Source organism: Amblyraja radiata, chromosome 5, assembly GCF_010909765.2.
Source record: "Amblyraja radiata isolate CabotCenter1 chromosome 5, sAmbRad1.1.pri, whole genome shotgun sequence".
Lineage (NCBI taxonomy): Eukaryota > Metazoa > Chordata > Chondrichthyes > Rajiformes > Rajidae > Amblyraja > Amblyraja radiata.
In genome coordinates, this window is record NC_045960.1 from 21,678,535 (window position 1) to 21,695,684 (window position 17,150).

The 17,150-nt window shown below is 42.0% G+C and overlaps 1 protein-coding gene across 1 annotated transcript in view; it reads left to right on the plus strand.

The window, feature by feature from the left end:
• Nucleotides 1-17,150, plus strand: part of LOC116973727 (dynein heavy chain 8, axonemal-like) — a 622,328-nt gene that overhangs the window by 183,831 nt on the left and 421,347 nt on the right. The window contains 3 exon segments of the mRNA XM_033022036.1: nucleotides 1,353-1,433; nucleotides 5,768-5,884; nucleotides 11,584-11,703. Coding sequence (XP_032877927.1) covers nucleotides 1,353-1,433; nucleotides 5,768-5,884; nucleotides 11,584-11,703 — 318 coding nt within the window.

Here is a 17,150-nt window from a genome sequence, read left to right on the forward strand (position 1 = left end):
CACTTGGTCTAGTATGCCTCTAAGTCTTTGGTATCAATGTACCTGTCCAAAGCTCTTTTATATGTTGTTATTGTACCTGCCACAATTATTTCATCTTGCAGCTTGTTTAATACGCAGCACCCTCTGTGTGAAAATGTTAGTCCCCGGGTTCCGATTAAATCTTTTCCACCACCTCTTAAATTTATGCCCTCTCGTTCTTGATTTTCCTCTCCTGGGAAACCTTTCTCTGTATTCACCTCATGCTTTTACACACTTCCATATGTTCACCCACCAGCCTTCTTGCACTCCGAGGAATAAAGTGCCAAGCTGCCCTACTTCCCCCTGTAGCCATCCTCATCACCCAATCTACCTGCTATGTCACTTCACAGGGAACTATATGCTTGTACTGCTAAACCTCTCACCGCTACAGGGCTCTACCATTTACTGAAGTTTCTGCCATGGTTTTATTTCCCAAAATGCAACATCTCACATTTATCTGAATTAAAAGCCATTATCCACTCAAAGCTCAAACACAGTACCTAGCCCCTCGAGAAAAAGACACAATATTTACCCTCAAACAGCACAAGACCCTCGAACCAAAACCTTCTTATCCTCAAACAAAGCACTTAGCCTGTCAAGCCAAAGTCTCAAAACTTATCCTCAAACAAAGCACTTAGCCTGCCGAGCCAAAGAAAAATGACTACCCTAAAACAAAACTAGCCTCTCAAGCCAAAGCCTCAACACTTACCCTCAAATACAGTATTTCACCTGAACAAACTTCCTCTCTTAAAATGGCCACTTCCAAATGGCCGCACCACTAGTGCTTGACTCTGTTTTGTACACCTCGAGGAGCAGTCATTCCAGCACACTAAGGCCTACTCTTTACATCTCCAAGGCTGCCCCTCCTCTAAGCTGCTCACTCTCAAGTGAAACTGACCCGTCCTCATGCTATCGACTGCTTTTTAAATCTTTTATGCTGCACCTCCTCTCACTGCTCACTTAACTCAACTGATGGAGTTGGTATTTCCCTACCCACCCAATCCAGTGAACACACATTTGGGCTGTCATTTTGTGCTTTACTGGACCATTTAACATATTAAACAGACATAGGGCAATTGCTTTTACTGCCTTCATTATCTCTCCAAATCTATTAATGTGCCTTCATTATCTCTGATTAAAGAATAGCATAAATTGGAGTTGATGGCCTTCAGAAAAAAAGTGAAATTCTGTTTCTACACATAATTTAGTAGCGAAGTATCTGTTTCAACTTAATCGTTTAGAATGTGAGTAGAATCAAATTATGGTGGCTAGAAATCATCAAATAATGGCAAGAAACAGAACGAATTTAAAACCGTTTATTTTACTATAAATAGGCTCTTCTTCATAAATTTGGGAGGTTGCGCCAACAAATGCCTTCTGAGTACGTGGCATTGATAACTCCAAAAATTACTAAGGTAAGTAATAATTTTATATCATTTTATGCTGCATCAGTGAACATTACAATCTTATTTCTGTTGTTTTTCAATTTGTTGCCACATTTGAGGGTGGCACAGTGTGGCTTACAGCGATTGCAGAGCCAGAGACTCCGACTACGGGTGCTGTCTGTACGGAGTTTGTACGTTCTCCCTATGACCATGTGGGTTTTCTCCGAGATCCTTGGTTTCATCCCACACTCCAAAGACGTACAGGTTTGGCTTGGTATAAGTGTAAATTGCCCCAATTGTGTGTAGAATAGTGTTAATGTATGGGGATCTCTAGTTGGTGCGGACTTGGTGAGCTGCTGTATCTCTAAACTAAACTAAACTAAAAAAAAAATTCCATTGACCAGTGGGATTAAATTCCTAACATGAAGTACCATATATTGATATACTAGACCAAGTAGAGACCCGTTGGGTTTGTTCCCCCAATGCACCCGTTCCCTACCCGTAGCCCCCAAGGGAGGCATGGTCCTCCAACTCATGCCGTTCCCGAACCTAAGAGTCCAGCACTCCACTGCCTCCCTCAGCAGTGGGCTTTAAAAAAACCGGTTATAATGATACAACGGTTATAATGGACTCGGCAATAACAGACGTCATCCCCCCCCTTATGATCCGTTATAATGAGGGATTACTGTCTTTCAATTTTACATAAAGCAAGACTATTTCTCATTGAATTACATGTTATAAGTGGAAATGTGTTCCTGTAGGATGTTTTTCTCCCACCAGAAATGATAGTACCACCACTACTGGTTCCTGGAGAGGCATTATGCAGTTTACAACCCAACGGTATCAATATTGATTTCTCTAACTGACAGTAACCCTTCCTTTCCCTCTCTTTCCGTTCCTTCCCTGCCCTAGTTTTCTGACTAGTTTCACTGTCTTGATTAATTTTACTGTTTGTATGCCTCGTCACCTTCCCCTCAGCCGACAATGAATCATTCTACATTTCCTTGAACATCGTCTGCTTTGATCTGTTGTTTTCACACCTTACCCTTTCATATCTCTAGTTTCCTGCTTTCTGACTCTCAGTCTGGATGTTTTGATCCAAAACGTCACCCATTCCTTCTCTCCAGAGAAGCTGCCTGCCCTACTGAGTTAATCCAGCATTTTGTGTCTATCTTAAGAGTTTGCTTTGTCAGTTTCCAAAGCAAATCTCTTATTTGATCAGCAGCTGTGTTTGACAACACAAGTGACTGCAGATGTTCTTGCAAGCCCCACACCTTTATAAATTGCACTTTTTATCCAGCATCAAACCTTTGTAAAATATCAAGTTTTACATCCAGTGAAATTCAACTACGTCGTTGATTCGGTTTACAATTTATATTTTAACCTGAATTACTTGTTTCAGACACCTTGAGGGTAAATAATGTGGAAAACTATAGACCTGTCTATCAGTAAACCTAATATCTGCGGTAGGAAACTTGCTGGAGAGGATTCTGAGGGATATACATTCATTTAGAAGGACTCCTCCCCTCTCACACCGGTCCCGATTTTATCCCTTCTTATACTTTCCGTCCTGTTAATTCTGGAGACTTCTGTAACATTTCCTGCACTCTCTTTTCCTTTAACTCTACCCTTACACTTCCAATTATTTGACCCCAACCCCCACTATTTAGTTTAAAGCTCCATCTACAGCCCTGGTTATACAGTTTTCCAGTGGTCTGGTTCCAGTCGGGTTCAAGTAAAGTCTGTTCCGTCGGAACAGTTCCCTCCTTCCCCAATACTGGTGCCAATGTCCTTCAAATTCCAAACCACTTCTTCCACATCAGTCTTTGAGCTACTCTCTAATCCTCTCAACCCTATGCCAATTTGCCCACGGCTATAGAAAGTCATATTCCATAGCTTTCTCTGACAGCTTGTTTCAAATGTGGACTACCCACTATGGACAAAAGTTGCCCCTGGGATTCCTCTTAAATCTCTCACCTCTCAAGTTCTAGAATCCTCTGATCTTGATAAACGACTGTCTTTGTTCACCTAATACATGCTCTCATGATATATACACTATGTATACACGTATGTTGGACATTTGAATTTCATAATATGTGACCTCTTTCATATACATGGAAGCCTATAGGTTGTATGTTTAAACCCAGGGATGTACTTGGAACTTACTTCTGATTCAAATTATGATTGAGATAACAATTTATTTCCGTTTCTTGTTTTCGTCTAATATGTCTTGTAATGAAGTTCGAATTTTAATGCCATATTCTATGTAATTAAATTATTTTATGAAATATGTAGAACATTGAGAAAATGTAAAAATAAACCTAGATATCAAGACGGCAAGTTTTATGTTTTGGCCCAGAAGCATTCATCTTTATGAGTGAACTAGACTAAGTGGGACCCGTCGGGTCCCATGTTCACATGGGAGGGCTGGTCCTCCAACGCAATATTCCACCTCTGTACCAATTCCCATATTGGAGGCTTTCTGGAGCGCTAGTATGGGTGTTGTGGGCTGAAGGGACTGTTTTCCAGAGGGCTAGTATGGACATTGTGGGCCAAATGGATTATTGGGGTGGCAGCTCAATCACTCAAGCCTGATGTGCTGGCAGCTCACTCACGACTGGTGGGCTGGGAGTTGACTCACGGCTATTCCTTGAAATTCCATTTCAAGCAGGGTGCAAGACCACCAAATTCAAATGCAGTTTCCTACCATTTCAAGCAGGGTGCAAAGCCACCAAATTCAAGTGCAGTTTCATACCACTTCAAGCAGGATGCAAGGCCACCAAATTCAAGTGCAGTTTCCTACCACTTCAAGCAGGGTGCAAGGCCACCAAATTCAAGTGCAGTTTCCTACCACTTCAAGCGGGGTGCAAGGCCACCAAATTCAAGTGCAGTTTCATACCACTTCAAGCAGGATGCAAGGCCACCAAATTCAAGTGCAGTTTCCTACCACTTCAAGCAGGGTGCAAGGCCACCAAATTCAAGTGCAGTTTCCTACCACTTCAAGCGGGGTGCAAGGCCACCAAATTCAAGTGCAGTTTCATGCCACTTCAAGCAGGGTGCAAGGCCACAAAATGCAAGTGCAGTTTCATACCACTTCAAGCAGGGTGCAAGGCCCCCAAATTCAAGTGCAGTTTCATACCACTTCAAGCAGGGTGCAGGCCACCAAATTCAAATGCAGTTTAATACCACTTCATGCAGGGTGCAAGGCCACCAAATTCAAATGCAGTTTTATACCATTTCATGCAGGGTGCAAGGCCACCACATTCAAATACAGTTTCATACCATTTCAAGCAGGGTGAAACCACACTAAAACCACACAAAACAAACACCACATAAACACCACACTCACAGTTCAGTAGACATTCAGTGTGTTCAGTTGATTCACAGCTCAGACAAACTCATGACCTCTCCCTCCCCCATATTGCAGAGACTGAGCCACACCCACACTTCCGGGTTTTATTATTCCTCCCCCCTCCCACTGGAAGGGGCGTGGCCTTCATGGCGTGATTGACAGGAGAGAGATTCTCAACATTTTTTAAACACTAATAACACTTTTATTTTTCATTGATGGGAAGAATCCTCTGCACCTGATGAGCGGAGGGGGACTGAGTAAGATGGCCAAAAATCACAGCTGTAAGTGGTAGCGTTTTATCTAAAATCAATATACAGCGCAAACAGGAAGTTGTCAAGTTTAGACTTTTAATCGTGCTTTATTTCAAACCAACCACCACCAACAACCATTTGCTGTGCTTTATTTCAAACCAACCACCACCAACAACCATTTGCTGTGCTTTATTTCAAACCAACCACCACCAACAACCATTTGCTGTGCTTTATTTCAAACCAACCACCACCAACAACCATTTGCTGTGCTTTATTTCAAACCAACCACCACCAACAACCATTTGCTGTGCTTTACTTCAAACCAACCACATTTTCAATTTCAAACCACATTAAGGGCACTCAAGGTCAGTAAAACCACACTCACAGTTTTGTAGACATGTGTTCAGTGTTATTCACAGCTCAGACTGAGAGACATGAACCTCTCGCTTCCCCCATCTTGCAGAGACAGAATGAGGCACTCAACACTTCCGGTTTTAAAGTCCCTCCGGAATGGGCGTGGCCTTCAGGAGAGAGAATCTCAACATTTTTTAAACACTAATAACTCTTTTATTCGATGGGAAAAATCCTCTTGTCCTGCACAGCGGAGGGGGACTCTGAGTAAGATGGCCAAAAATCACAGCCGTAAGTGACAGCGTTTTTTCTAAAATCAATATACAGAACAACAGGAAGTGGTCAAGATCAGACTTTTAGTAATATAGATGAATGAATGAATGAATTCATAGTACATTGTTCTCTTTTAGATTGAAACTATCCTGAGACAAGGTGTTACTTTTCTGAACTGGTCATCCTTAACACTCAAGCAGTTCTTCTCTGACATGGATGCAGCCATAAATGACTTGATTGCATTACTTAAGATAGTAAGTAGATTCCTTGAAAACGTTACATTTATTCATTGCACAAAAGGCTAACAGTAAAGATATTACAAACATGTAATATATAACATGAATTGAATGCAGTGTGATGATTGTGATTACTACTGTGGAGTCATAGAATGGAGTCATAGAATTGTGCAGCAAGATAACGGGCTAGCTATTGGGCACCCTTCCATATTCATTTATTTCCTAGCACTTGACCTATAGCCTTGCATGCCTAAGTGAGTTGTGCACATCTAAACACTCCTTAAATGGTGTCAGTGACTCAGCTTTAACCACTCACTCAGGCAGTGCATTCTAGATACGTATCACTCTCTGGTGAAGAATTTGTCCCTTGTATCCCCTTTAAATCTTTCCCGGTACGCTAAATCTATGTTCTCAGGTATCTAACTCCATTATAGGGAAAGGTGTTCTGCAATCTAACCTGTTGAAACCCTTCATTATTTTATATTGCTTAATCACATTCATAAGTGATAGGAGCAGAATTAGGCCATTTGGCCCATCAAGTCTACTCTGCCATTCAATCATGGCTCATTTATCTTTCACTCTTAACCCCATTCTGCTTCCTTCTCCCCATAATCATGACATCCCTACTAATCAAGAATCTATCTATCTCTGCCTTAAAAATATCCATTGACTGCCTTCAAAGCCTTCTGTTGTACAGATTCCACAGATTCACCACCCTCTGACTAAAGAAATTCCTCTTCATCTCCTTGCTAAAGGAACGCCCTTTAATTCTGAGGCTATGATCTCTGGTCCTAGACTCTCCCACTAGTGGAAACATCTAATGCCATCAAATGCCATGTTAACCGACTCATTCTTGGGATCATGCTCGTAAACTTCCTATGGATCCTCTCCAGTGTCAGCACATCCTTCCTCAGATATCGGTCCCAAATTGCTCACAATACTGCAAATGCATTCTGACCAGCGCCTTATTGAGCATTACATCCCTGTTTTGGTATTTGAGTCCTCGCAAAATAAATGCGCTCAATAAACTACTCAAGCGACCACGTTAGGTCGCGCTCGCCGCATGCAGTCGCATGCTGGTGGGACAGGCCCTTAACCTTTCGAACAAGTTTCCCAGGTTGGGTCTTGTTAGAGGCCCCATACAGTCAATGTAAATCACATCTACTACTCTGTCTTCATCATTTCCCTTGCCTCCCAGAGCGCCCTATAATCCCATTGAGTCCTGGAGATTTATCCACCTGTAATCTGATAGGGTATGGAGTACCTCCTTTTTATTTATGGAGACCTGTACTAGACTTTCACCTACTCTGTGAATGAATTCTCTAACATATAACATAGTATAGTAAATCAAAGCAACAAGTCCTTTGGCCCAAAATGTCTGTGCTGAACCTGATGCCAGGTTAGTCTCCTCTGCCTGCATGTGATCTATATCCCTCCATTCCTTGCATATCCATGTGTCTATCTAAAAAAAATTAAAACAACACTACCAGCCTTCTTCCCTACCTGCAATGCCACCAATTTTGGTGTTGTTTGCAAATGTACTAACCAATCCATCAACAGTTTCAGTTGTGTTTTTGTAAAAAAAAAAATTTGGCTCAAATTCCAATGGGACACCACTGATCGTAGACCTCCAGGCATCACTACCCTCTTATCTTCTATAAGCTATCCAGTTCTGAGCCCAAACTACCAAGTCTCTGTGAAACCATGCATCTTAATCATCTGGATCAGTGAAGCATGAGGGCCTTGTCATATGCCTTACTAACATCATTAGAAAATATCTACTGCCCTACTCTCATCAATAGGGTATAGATCCTCAAAAAATGTAATCAAGTTTGTAAGACATGACCTACCCCGTGAACAGCCCTGTAATCAGTCCATTCTCTTCCACATGTGAGTAAATCTTAAATCCTCTCGAACAGCTTCCCTTCCACTAATATGAGGATTCCGTCCTATAATTTCCTGGATTTTCCCAATTTCCCTACAATTGGCTAATCTCCAATTCCGAAGGACCTCACCTGTTTCTAGAAAGATTACAAAGATCTTCGTCAACATGAATCCAATATAAATGATAAGGAAATTATTGGAAAAAAAATTGAGGAATTTGATTAATCTGGACTATTCCTACTTCTATCGTGTCTTTAGGTTTGTTAGACTACAGTGCCAGAGTGTCATATGGCATTGTCACAGGCCCTTCAGCCCACCGTGTCCATGGTGACCATCAGTGCCTATTTGTACAAATTCTATTTACGAGCACTTAGTTCATTGTCAACTATGCCTTAGCAATTCAAGTGCTCATGTACATTCTTCTTAAATTATGTGAAAGTACTCACCTCCACCAGCTTCACAGGCTGTAAGTTCCAGACAGCGTGCCTCAGATTGCCTCTAAACCTCTTACTCAAAAACCTTAAATCTAAATCCTTTAGTCTTAAACACCTCCACCTTGAGGATTGGTTTTACTCTTTACCCTATCTCTGCCTCTCATAATTGTATATACCTCTGACCGGTCCTTCAGCCTCACCCACTCCCATTCCACAGCCTATTATCCCGCTCATAACTGAAACTGAAGCATTCTATCCCAGACAGCACCCTGGTGAATACACCAGTGCAATTATAACATATAACATATAACATATAACAATTACAGCACGGAAACAGGCCATCTCGGCCCTACAAGTCCGTGCCGAACACTTTTTTCCCTTAGTCCCACCTGCCTGCACTCATACCATAACCCTCCATTCCCTTCTCATCCATATGCCTATCCAATTTATTTTTAAATGATACCAACGAATCTGCCGCCACCACTTCCACTGGAAGCTCATTCCACACCGCTACCACTCTCTGAGTAAAGAAGTTCCCCCTCATGTTACCCCTAAACTTCTGTCCCTTAATTCTGAAGTCATGTCCTCTTGTTTGAATCTTCCCTATTCTCAAAGGGAAAAGCTTGATCACATCAACTCTGTCTATCCCTCTCATCATTTTAAAGACCTCTATCAAGTCCCCCCTTAACCTTCTGCGCTCCAGAGAATAAAGACCTAACTTATTCAACCTATCTCTGTAACTTAGTTGTTGAAACCCAGGCAACATTCTAGTAAATCTCCTCTGTACTCTCTCTATTTTGTTGACATCCTTCCTATAATTGGGCGACCAAAATTGTACACCATACTCCAGATTTGGTCTCACCAATGCCTTGTACAATTTTAACATTACATCCCAGCTTCTATACTCAATGCTCTGATTTATAAAGGCTAGCATACCAAAAGCAATCTTTACCACCCTATCTATATGAGATTCCACCTTCAAGGAACTATGCACGGTTATTCCCAGATCCCTCTGTTCAACTGTATTCTTCAATTCCCTACCATTTATCATGTACGTCCTATTTTGATTTGTCCTGCCAAGGTGTAACACCTCACATTTATCAGCATTAAACTCCATCTGCCATCTTTCAGCCCATTTTTCCAAATGACCTAAATCACTCTGTAGACTTTGGAAATCCTCTTCATTATCCACAACACCCCTATCTTGGTATCATCTGCATACTTACTAATCCAATTTACCACCCCTTCATCCAGATCATTGATGTACATGACAAAAAACAAAGGACCCAACACAGATCCCTGAGGCACCCCACTAGTCACCTGCCTCCAACCCGACAAACAGCCATCCACCATTACCCTCTGGCTTCTCCCATTCAGCCACTGCTGAATCCATCTTGCTATTCCTGCATTTATACCCAACAGTTTAACCTTCTTAACCAACCTTCCATGAGGAACCTTGTCAAAGGCCTTACTAAAGTCCATATAGACAACATCCACTGCTTTACCCTCGTCAATTTCCCTAGTAACCTCTTCAAAAAATTCAAGAAGATTAGTCAAACATGACCTTCCAGGCACAAATCCATGTTGACTGTTCCTAATCAGACCCTGTTTATCCAGATGCTTATATATATTATCTCTAAGTATCTTTTCCATTAATTTGCCCACCACTGAAGTCAAACTAACAGGTCTATATTTGCTAGGTTTACTCTTAGAACCCTTTTTAAACAATGGAACAACATGCGCAGTACGCCAATCCTCGGGGACTATTCCCGTTTCTAATGACATTTGAAATATTTCTGTCATAGCCCCGGCTATTTCTACACTAACTTCCCTCAATGTCCTAGGGAATATCCTGTCAGGACCTGGAGACTTATCCACTTTTATATTTTTCAAAAGTGTCAGTACTTCTTTTACTTTGAAACTCATAGTATCCATAACTACTCTACTCGTTTCCCTTACCTCACATAATTCAATATCCTTCTCCAACTGATGAATACCGAAGAAAATAAATTGTTCAATATCTCCCCCATCTCTCTGCAGATAGCTGCCCACTCTGTTTCTCCAATGGACCAATTTTATCCCTCGTTATCCTTTTGCTATTAATATAGCTGTAGAAACCCTTTGGATTTACTTTCACCTTACTTGCCAAAGCAACCTCATATCTTCTTTTAGCTTTTCTAATTTCTTTCTTAAGATTCTTTTTACATTCCTTATACTCCACAAGCACCTCATTTACTTCATGCTGCCTATAATTATTGTAGATCTCCCTCTTTTTCCGAACAAGATGTCCAATTTCCCTTGAAAACCAGGGCTCTTTCCAATTTTTACTGATTCCTTTCAACCGACAGGAACATAAAGATTCTGTACTCTTAAAATTTCCCCTTTAAATGTCCACCATTTCTCTTCTACATCTTTCCCATAAAACAAAATGTCCCAGTCCACTCCTTTTAAATCATCTCGCATATCATCAAAGTTAGCCTTTCTCCAATCAAAAATCTCAACCCTAGGTCCAGTTCTGACCTTCTCCATAATTATATTGAAACTAATGGTATTGTGATCACTGGACCCGAAGTGCTCCCCAACGCATACCTCCGCCACCTGTCCCGTCTCATTTCCTAACAGGAGGTCCAGCACTGCCCCTCCTCTAGTAGGTACCTCTATGTATTGCTGCAAAAAACTATCCTGCACACATTTTACAAACTCCAAACCATCCAGCCCATTTACAGAATGTGTTTCCCAGTCTATGTGTGGAAAGTTGAAATCTCCCACAATTACATCCCCCATAAAGTGTGGTGATCAGAACTACAACAATATTCTCACTGCAGTCTAACCAATGTTTTATAAAGATGTACAAAGACCTCTATGCTCTTACAGTTTCTCGAGCAGGTCGTAGATATGCCCTTAAAACCCACCAGAGTAAAAAGGACAGAATGCACAGATGCAGCAAAATGGGGCATCATTGACAAATTCTCATTGTCAATAATCTGCAGTCGTCTTCCACCCATCATGGGGAAATGTCACCTGTCCATTTCCCTCCACTGATGGTGCCTGACCCGGTAGGTTCCTCCAGCTATTTGTTCTATGTTCAAAATTTCAACTTTTATAGTCTCTTGTCTCTGCGGGTTAATTGGACATTGTTAATTTCCCTCGGTGTGTAAGTGAGTGATAGAATTTGGTGGGAATTGATGAGAATGTGGGAGAAAATAAAATGAGATTAGTGAAAAGGTGATTGATGGTCAGTGGGGACTCGGTGGGCAGAAGTGGCTGATTCCATGCTGTATCTCTCTATGACTTTGTCAAAGATTTTACGATATAGTTCTTATGTAAAGATGCAGTAATAGGAAATATATTAAATAATTTTATGTAATGTAATAATTTAATATTCATTGTTGTTTCCAGATAAGTGATTTACGAGAAAAGCACATAGATGAGGTAATGGCAGAAATAGGCCAAACAATTATAGTTAGACTACCAGAGGATCAGGCCTTAACTTTGGAAGAAATGCTTACCTACAGTGAGGTAATATGCTGTTAAAGAATTTTAGCACTTGGAATTCAGAAGAGTCAATTAAACACTAGGCCTGACAATTAATGGCAATTATTCAGTATAATTTACATGATTGCATTGAATCATTGTGTTATACAGCACACAAATGAACTCTACAGCCCACGGAATCCACGCCAATCTTTTTGCCCATCTATATTAATCCCATTTGTCAGTATTAGGTCCGTATCCTTATCCTTAATTATATGTGTCTGTCTAAATATTAACTAAATATAGGGATTATATCTGATTTTATCATCTCCTCTCAAACCTTGCATGCACTTTTTTTCTTTTTGACCAAATTTAACCTGGTCCAACCACATCAATACTGCAGCACATCAAAACTTCTTCCTTGGAAGACTAAGGAAGTTCAGCATGTCTCCAGGTCTCTTACCAATCTCAACCAATTTTACCAACAGATTCACTGTCGAAAATATCCTATCAGGAAGCTTCACATCTTGTTATGACAACTTCTCTGCCAAACCCACAATACTTGCAGAGAGTTGTGACTGCAGACCAGTCCATTCTACAAATCATCCCCCCCTTCCACCCCCCAACAACTTCACCTACACTTCCTGCTGCCTCGGAAAGCAGCCGACATAAATTCAGGCAGAAGATCCAAAAAAATTGAAACCATATAGCACCAGTTTCAAGACCAACTTCTTCAGCTGTTGTCATCCTCTTGAACAGACTTCTCATCTGCTGAGGATGTATTCCTGATCTACTTCATTGCAGCCCTTGCATTTTTGTCTGACTACCATCTTTTAAATGGCACTTAGCTCCGGGTAACAAACTAATCATCACCAGCATTGCTTCGAACCCGAAGATGAATATGAAGATAATTAACTCTACCATATCACTTCCACCAATACCTTGTCAGCATCCACTTTGTAAACCCCACTGTGAAGCACTTGTTTATCCTTTAAGGCTGCATCACCTTCTTCATCCCTAATACATTTCCGGCTCCCAGTCCTACAGCTGCAGGTGTTCACTGCAGAGTTAGCTGAACGCTTGAATGTGAATTCGAAGACATGTAGTACCTTTTTCCATTTGAGAAATTCCTTATCGGTTTTCACCTGATGACATATTTTGAAATTAAATCAGTGCTGCATTGTTTAGATTACAAGCAGCAAAATTTCATAAAACTTATTTTTTAATAACTTGGTAATTTGTTTTTTAATTAGTTTTAATTACGTTAATTATGAAATAAATATTGAAGAGACTACCAAGAATTTATTTTTTAAATTAGCCCATTGGATCTTTTGCAGTTACCTAGAGGATGTTCATTCATCAATATTAAGTCATCTTTGCGCTCTCTCTCTCTCTCTCCTTCTCCCTCTCCCTCTCCCTCTCCCTCTCCCTCTCCCTCTCCCTCTCCCTCTCCCTCTCCCTCTCCCTCTCCCCCCCTCCCCTATTCATTACTAAAACTGTCATCTTGTTTGTTTGTCTGTTTGGTTGTCTGTAACTATATTTGTGCAAAAACGGTACATGATAGCGTAACAATTTTTGGCCCACCTTACTCATCATTGTCCTGTGATATAAATGAAACAAGTATGCGCAGTTGGGGGAGGGTTCCCATGCGCGTCTTTATTGATGTCACAAAGGGCACCATACGGGTCCTCAGCCGCGCATGCGCAGTTGGGGCATTTTCAGATCGCCTTTTTTTCCCCCATCACAACGCGCCCCCCCCCCCCCTGGCCCTGGGCTAGGGTTCCACATCTCAAGCTCTCACCCTCCCCCGGCTCCAGGATGCTCCCCCCCCCCCCCCCACCCTGACAGCCCCGCCTCAAGACCTCCCCCGGCTCCAGGATGCTCGCCCCCCCCCGACAGCCCCTGTCTCAAATACAATTTCATCACCGCCCTGTTTGACAGAACGGGGTTGGCGGTGGTTTACATCGAGATCCTGGAGGGATTGAGGGAGAGGAGGAGGTAGGGAAGGAGTGGCAGGGAGGGGAAAGTGGGGGAGGTGAGGAGGGAGAGTGGGGTAGGAGGGGGGATAGAGTGAGAGGAGGGGGGTTGGGTGGGTTGAGGGGTTATGGTGGGACGGAGGGAGTGGCTGAGGGTAGGGGAAAGGAGAGGAAGGGAGAGGTGAGGGAGTGGTGGAGGAGGACAGGGGAAAGAAGAGGGAGGCTGAAGATGAGTGTGAGGGAGTGCTGGGGGATGAGGGGGAATGGAGGAGAAAAGGAGTAGGAAGAGGGATGGCGAGGTAATGAACATATTAAATGCAAAGTTATTAACTTTAACTTAACCTCTGCCGTTATTGCGGGGCCCGTCAGCCGTTCATGCGCAGTTGGGGGTTATGGCTCAGCGGTGGAATATTGTGTTGGGGGTCCAGGCCTCCCGTGTGACAGGGACCCAGTGGGTCCCACTTAGTCTAGTGTATTTTTAAAAACATTGGAAATGCATTGATCTGTATCTGATGAAGAGCCTTCAAACTGAAACATTAAAACTTCCCAGAGATATGGTCTGATCTTATGAATATTTCAAGCCTTTTTTTATTTTACAATGACCTCTATACATTGACTTGTAGTTTTCACCAAGTTTTGGTTCGCTGTTGCATGTGCTAATGTGTTCTCTAGCTTTGCTGCAAAGAATGGACAGATATTTTAATTCCAAAATGCAACGATATTGAAAAAACTGTAGACCAATTGGTGGGAATATTCGTAGAACTCTCTGATTCGGCGCCAGTGAAGGAAATTGAAAAACCTGCAACTCAACCAGGTAAGAACCATTCCGTAATTTCATAGGTTATCTCTGTTCTAAATACATACGCCTGTTTTTCCTTTCTATCCCTTAATATCTTTGGTTAGTAAAAATCTCTCAGCCTCAAATATATAATTAAGAATTTATGTAGATTCAACTGTCAATTTATTGGATCCCTCCAATTTCTGATAATTTGCTTTCACTGTCCATTTCACTGTCCATTTCACTGGCCATTTATGTTGTAAGTCATGCATCTGAGATATTGAGTTTTTCTCCCTCTCTTCATTAGCATAACGTAACCTGCTATTTGCAAAACATCACACTTCTTTGCCCCATTAAGAACTCATACTCATAGCAATCCTGGCATCCACATCACAGATATACATTTTACCCTATCCATCTTACCGGCCCATCTTCTCTACAACTTAATTTAAGTTTTTTCTCTGTTTCCTACTTTGACAAAGGATCTTTAACCTAACATTTATGTAAAGGCTGATTTTAATTTTTCGATTATGTTCCTAGTTCTAAACTCTCTAATCTGCCGAAATAGGTTGTTTCTATAAACCAATGTATTCAATAATTCAATTAAGGCATGCTTAATATTTAAAATTCCTGGAATTGTATCAACAGTATATAATTTAATGTCATAATTGAACACTTGAAGTGTAGATATCTGGCTACAAGATTATTGCCAGTGATTTGGACATCTGGTAATACTGCATTTTTAATGTTAAAACAAATGGAAAAAAACGCAGATTAATTTCAAACCAATTATTTTCACTTCAGTGGTATCTAAATTTTTGGAATCAATTTAATGGAACAGTCTCAACCTCCATTTAGAAAAGCATACGGAAATGAAGGTTTTTCAATAGTTTTGTGAAGGAAGGTGTGTAGCAGACCAGCTATTAAATTTGCTGAGAAGATGGCAAGGAATGACTGATGTACATAGAACAGAACAGCACAGGAGCGGGCCATTCGGCTTACAATGTCCGTACCGAACATGATGCGAAATCAAACTGATCTCATCTGCCTGTTCATCAAGGGTCGGCAACCATGTTCTGCATAGGGGCCAGGACGCATGTCTGTGAGAGGATGGCGGGCCACTTCCATCACGTGCACACATGGATTACGCCCCCACCCCGCCCCGGATGGGAGGCATTAAATCACGTGCACACATAGATCCCGCCCCTTCGAGGACGCCACCCAGAGCAATTGCCCCTAGTTACTCTCATCCCTGGCCTATTGATAACCCCAATCCCGACAGTGAAGACCAGACACAGAAGGTACGTGGCCGTGCTGCCGGCTTTGCGCAGTATGCGGTATGGCAGGAGCTCGGCGCTCGTCCGTACTCGGTGCTGCTTGGCGCTCGTTGGCGCTCGGCGCCTCCGCAATTGCGGCCGCCAGCGCAGGCCTCCTTTCGTCATCGTGCCGGGGTCCGCGGCCTCAGGCCCGGGAGGTACCGGAGATGATGGAAGTCTGCGGATTGGATGATTACGGGGAAAAAAATACACCTGCGGGCCGGATGATTTCAGGTTATGGGCTGCATTCGACCTTGGGGCCGTAGGTTGCCGACCCCTGCTGAACATGATCCATATCTTTTACCTTCAGCACTTTCATGTGTCTATATAAAAGCCTCTTAAACAACACTATCAGGTCCCAGCCTGAAATGTCACCCATCTTTTTTTTCCAGAGATGCTGCCTAACCTGCTGAGATATTCTAGCACTTTGTGTCTATAAACACAAAAAAGTACTGGAGTAACTGCAGTAAACTGCTGTTCCTTGTGTCTCCAAGAAAACTATCATGATTGACAGGAAATGTTGTGACTGGTTGGGTGTCACCAGTTTTGCAGAGCTCAGTACTTGGTCCCTTTCTTGTTGGAATATGTTTTAATTATGTTATATAAGGTATAAAAATCAGCAACATTGTTAACATTGAGCAGGGAAGTTTTAGACTGCATGACAATGCAGGAGGTATGGTCGCTTGGGCAGATAACTGGACAACTAAATTTAACTTGAAGAGGAAGTTAATGCATTAGGGGAGTTGCAACTTGTCCAGAGAATATTTGGGAAATTATAGGAGTATGAGAAAACAAAGGATCTTGAAGTATACTACAAATCTTTAAAAGTGGCAGCAGAGGTCAATAATTCAGCGAACAAACATATGGGATTATTTTTAGCTGAATCATGGGGTATATGGGCTTGTTAGGTTTGAATTGCATATTGCATTGCCAGACCACATCTAGAGTACTGATACAAGCCCAGTTACCATAAATCAGCAAAGATGTGATTGCTGCCGAAGGTGTACAAAGAAGATTTATGAATATGAGCTTGAAAACAGTAATGATTTTTTTTTAAACAATGGGAATTACTTTATTTGGAACACAGGAGGCTGAAGGGAGGCTTAACTGTGGTGTATAAAATTGTTCCAGTTTTATTTACAACCAACGCGAGAGTGTGGTTTTCAATACTAGAAACTCGATTTCACTCCCTCAATGTCACGAGCCAACGGACAAAATTTGGGTTCCTAGCAGCTCGTCTTCCAGAGCAGATCGCATGCTGAAGAAATGACGCCATACAACGGGCTTAAATCCACTATCTTGGAGCGAACACAGTCCTCGAAGCAAGCCTGCATTTCGGAGCTGCTGAGAGATGATAATCTCAGCGATAGGAGGCCATCACAAATGTTGCGGAGATGGAGCAAGCTGGCAGTAGGCGAAAAG